Source organism: Takifugu flavidus, chromosome 6 (assembly GCF_003711565.1).
Source record: "Takifugu flavidus isolate HTHZ2018 chromosome 6, ASM371156v2, whole genome shotgun sequence".
NCBI classification, from domain to species: domain Eukaryota; kingdom Metazoa; phylum Chordata; class Actinopteri; order Tetraodontiformes; family Tetraodontidae; genus Takifugu; species Takifugu flavidus.
In genome coordinates this window covers 2,661,664-2,666,108 of record NC_079525.1, presented here as the reverse complement: position 1 = coordinate 2,666,108, position 4,445 = coordinate 2,661,664, and the positions used below count along the sequence as shown (strand labels likewise).

The 4,445-nt window shown below is 48.3% G+C and overlaps 1 protein-coding gene across 1 annotated transcript; it reads left to right on the top strand.

Moving 5' to 3' along the window:
• Positions 1–121: 121 nt before the first annotated feature.
• LOC130527198 (hydroperoxide isomerase ALOXE3-like) lies at positions 122–3,961 on the top strand. Its single transcript, XM_057035436.1, is given in 15 exon segments — positions 122–407; positions 532–736; positions 835–916; positions 999–1,047; positions 1,049–1,122; positions 1,253–1,356; positions 1,435–1,601; positions 1,685–1,828; positions 1,995–2,198; positions 2,269–2,355; positions 2,434–2,603; positions 2,861–2,982; positions 3,070–3,170; positions 3,388–3,558; positions 3,642–3,961. Coding segments are annotated over 15 exon segments (2,013 nt in total). The 5' UTR covers positions 122–254; the 3' UTR covers positions 3,822–3,961.
• Positions 3,962–4,445: the final 484 nt, after the last annotated feature.

The window sequence follows — 4,445 nt, the reverse complement described above, 5'->3', positions numbered from 1 at the left end:
TCTAATGTCTCCTGTGTTGCGCAATGTGGCAACTGGTCATACATGTTAACATTTCGTCACTGGAGCTAATCAATGCCAGCCGGAGACACTCCTGCAGAGCTATATAAGCAGGGCAGCAGGTCCTGTAGCCTAAGTAACAGAGGTAGGGGGAAAGTCAGTTCTCCCATTTTGCAAACATCCCAGCAAAACGGAATTCCTTTACTCTACTTTGGCTTTGTTTTCACCATTTTACCAGGATCCTTCCGCAGTGAAATATGCTTTCCTATGACGTGACCGTGTCCACTGCCGACATCGTGGCCGCCACCACTTTCAACAATGTCTTCATCAAGCTGGTGGGCGAGGACGGAGAGAGCGAGCGCAAGTGGCTCGTCAACTTCAAAGGTGCTGCAGCTTTCATGAAGGGAATGGTAAGTCTCAGATTTCTCTTGTGAACAACCTGGCTCAAATGCGAGGATGTGCTCTGCCACCACAGGCCAGAAAGGAAGCCCCCATCATGTTCTTTAAAAGGGCCTCTCCTCATTTTATCTTTAGGTGTCTAAATTTACAGTCCGCTGCTCCGAGTCCATCGGGAAGCTGGTGCTGATAGAGCTTGACAAGCAGGGCCTCCCGATATTTCCTGAAGACTCGTGGTTCCCTTCCAAAGTCGAGGTCAAATCCCCCGAAGGTGACGTCTATGTCTTCCCCATCTACTACTGGATCGATGACAACCAAGTGCACCGCTTCAGAGAGGGAACAGGTTTGGGGATTCTTTTTTTTTTTTTAGATACGAGGCAAAAGGGGCCAATTGTGCTCATTTTCATGCTTTTTAAACTTTCACTTCACTCTTCACTCAAGCCCTGAGAGTCTTTGAAGACACCCACCCTCTGGGGAAGCACAGTCGAAAGCGGGAGCTGAAGGAAAGGGAGGAAGACTATCGGTGAGAACCCGTGTTCGTCCTTTAACGCAACCACATTCTGCCTTTCAGCAGATATGTTAACCAGTTTGCTCTTTTCTTCCAGCTGGGATGTGTATGCAGAGGGAATTCCCCACATCATGAAGGCTGATGGCCCCTCTTTCCCTGCCTGCTGAGGTCCGCTTCTCCTTCACCAAGACTACAGAGTTCTTTTTTACTGCCGCTGCTGGGTGAGAGCATTGACCTCTGTGTTTTCTCTGTAAACGAGTGTTTATTAATTCTGCAGTGAATTGTGGTAGGTTCAGGGCCTTCTCATGCATCCTAGGTGGATGATCATTATTACTGCTGTTTTGAATCTAGACTGACTGAGCTGCAGCTGAAGGGTCTGGACGACTGCGAGGAGAACTGGCCCGATATCGACAGCATCGATCGGGTGTTTTGTTGCAAAAAAACTGAGATATCAGGTAATTTCCTGATGAAGCGTGATGTTGAACCGATGCTTTTGGTGGGCTCGGTGATTCAAAGTGCCACCCTCTGCCCAGAGTATGTTCAGGACCACTGGAAGGAGGACTCTTTCTTTGGCTACCAGTTCCTGAACGCCGTGAATCCCACGATGATCCGGCGCTGCTCAGTGCTTCCTGGAAACCTTCCTGTCACCGATGAGATGGTCTTCAGCGGTGGCCAGTTCAGACTGGAGGAAGAAATGCAGGTGACTGACCTTTGATAGATCTGAAAGCTGGCAGTTCAGTGCATCCACTGACACTCATAGCGTTCCACATCGGCTTCCCACAGAAAGGCAACATATTCCTTTGTGACTACAAGAGCCTGGATGGCATCAAAGCAAACACCATCAATGGGAAGCAGCAGTACCTGATGGCTCCGCTTGTGCTGTTGCACAAAACTCCAGATGACAAGCTGATGCCGATCGCAATTCAGGTGAGATGACCACAATATAGAGTAGTTCAGCTGGATGCAAACACACAGGTAACAAGGCAACCTAGCGCGGTGGCTAATCCAAGGAAATCCGAATTTGGATTCCTTCAACATTTGTGAGGACGCTTAACCCGATGGCCTGAGCCACTTCATCGCCCTTCTCGTGCAGCTCAAGCAGATCCCAGCAGGAGACAATCCCATCTTCTTCCCCAGCGACTCCGAGTACGACTGGCTGACGGCCAAGATCTTTGTCCGGAGCGCGGAGTTCTCCGAACATCAGCTCAACGCTCACCTGCTGCGCACTCACCTGCTGGCGGAGGTCTTCGCGGTTTCGCTGCTGCGCAACGTGCCCATGGTGCATCCTCTGTACAAGGTAACTGGGAGGAGGGTTTGAACTGATCGCTGTGGTAATAATTGCTAACTGTGTGAACTGTTTCTCAAAGCTTCTGATCCCTCACACTCGCTACACTCTGCAAATCAACTACCTAGCTCGCCGTCGCCTGATAGCTGAGACAGGAGTGTTCACGGAGGTAGGAAAAATGCAACACACCCGCTTTTGTGCAGTAGGACGGAGAATTTATGGCACACTCACTGTGTTTAACTCTTAGTTTTCTGCCACTGGTGGAGAGGGAATGATCACATTCCTGAAGAAGTCACTGTCCTCAGTGACCTACAGCTCCCTCTGTTTACCGGACAACATCTCCGAACGTGGGCTGGAGTCTGTGCCGAACTTCTACTACAGAGATGATGGGCTCAGACTCTGGTCCATCATCAACAGGTGAAAATACTATTTCCCATTAAGCAGATTTGCTGCTTCCCTACAATGAAAAGCAATTAAAATACTTTGAGAATCTCCATCTTTCTAGTGCAGGTGAAGCAGGTAGAATAATGAAAGATGGAGTTTTGCAGCTCAAAACTGTGGGAGGAACTTCTCACGATCACTTTCTCTGAACTGTCACAGCACAAATGGAGCCACATCCTTCGTAGGTTGTGTTTTAGGCTGCTAATAAAATGATTTTTCTTCATTTGTCAAAGGTTTGTGCAGGGAGTGCTGAGCTTCTACTACAAGAATGACTTGGAGGTCAAGCAAGATTCAGAGCTGCAGAAGTGGATTCAGGACATTTACGAGCACGGGTTCCTCTCTCAGAAGGACACAGGTGAACTGAAGGCTGCTGTCTCTCATACGAGCTTTGATTTCCTTTTTTTCCTAAATAAAGAATGCGCCCTTTGTCCAATTTTGACAGGAATTCCACAGAGCTTCAGCACCGTCGCGGAGGTGGTGAAGTTTGTCACCATGGTCATGTTCACGTGCTCGGCGCAGCACTCGGCTGTCAACGGCGGGCAGGTAACCTTTTAAAAAGCGTTTGGCTTCTCGCTCCACGTGAATTCCTGACTGACACAGATCAACAGTCATGTTGCGCAACTGCCGCTTTTTCGTAAATCACTTTCGCCGCAACGTTACAACCACACGTGGCAATCCGTTACAATGCTGAAACATTTTGCTTTCAGCGAAAGAAACACGCAAGCGGAACCTTTCACAATTGCCTTTTACTGTTTAATAGTACGACTACGGAGGTTGGATGCCCAACAATCCCATCACTCTGCAACTTCCCCCGCCAACCACAAAGGGGACCACGAGCGAGGCCACCATGCTGAAAACCCTGCCTGATGTCAACGCAACGGTCCAGGGAATGGCTACCATGTGGCTGCTGAGCAAGCAGTCCACAGACTTTGTAAGTCCATCTAGCTTCATGTTGCTACCATCTCCCAGCCAGCCCCTCCCTCGCTGACATAAGAAACCAAATGATCTCTTCAGGTCTCTCTCGGCCAGTACCCAGAGGAGCATTTCAGTGAGGAGATCCCCTTCACGTTCATCAAGGACTTTCAGGCTGAACTTCGACAACTACGTGCTGAGATTAAAGCCAGAAACGTGGACCTGGAAATACCGTACACGTACATGGATCCAGGAGACATCGAGAACAGCGTGGCCATCTGAAGGTCCTGGAACCGAGGCCTGGATTCAGAATTGTATTTAAATGAGAGCAACGGAGGAATTGTGCTTATCTATCTCTTTGTGTTTGTCTTTTGTGCTATTTAAATAAAATTGGACAGCCTGGAAACAAGCCTGGACCTGCACCCTGTCTATTCTTGTGGCTCAGCTGCTTGTTCTGAATATCAAAAACCAAACATTAGCCCCATTTTGTCAGTCTCAGTTATGGTGCTATTTCTGTATTTAAAACATACATAATGCGCACCGTATTATTAGGCGCATGCTGAAACACACAGTAAAAAATATCAACGGAAGTAAAACAGTGAGTTTCGACACATTTATTGAACAAAATTCATTCTTCCGCCACAAAACCAAAGTTTTCATCTTCTGTATCTGAATTAAAAAGCTGCGCTATTTCAATGTCCAATGTCCCAAATTCCTCTTCTTAATCATCTGAATCGGACTCGCCGACCGGTTCCGGTTCAGCGTTGATTTTGTGAAAGCTCTTCCAATACATGAAGACGGTATCATAGCCCATGTGTCTACAATCCACCCGCATATGGTGGCATAACCTGCCCGCCGCTGCCTCATAGTCGTTGTGAAGGAGTGTTCGCCTTCCGTCACCCAGCG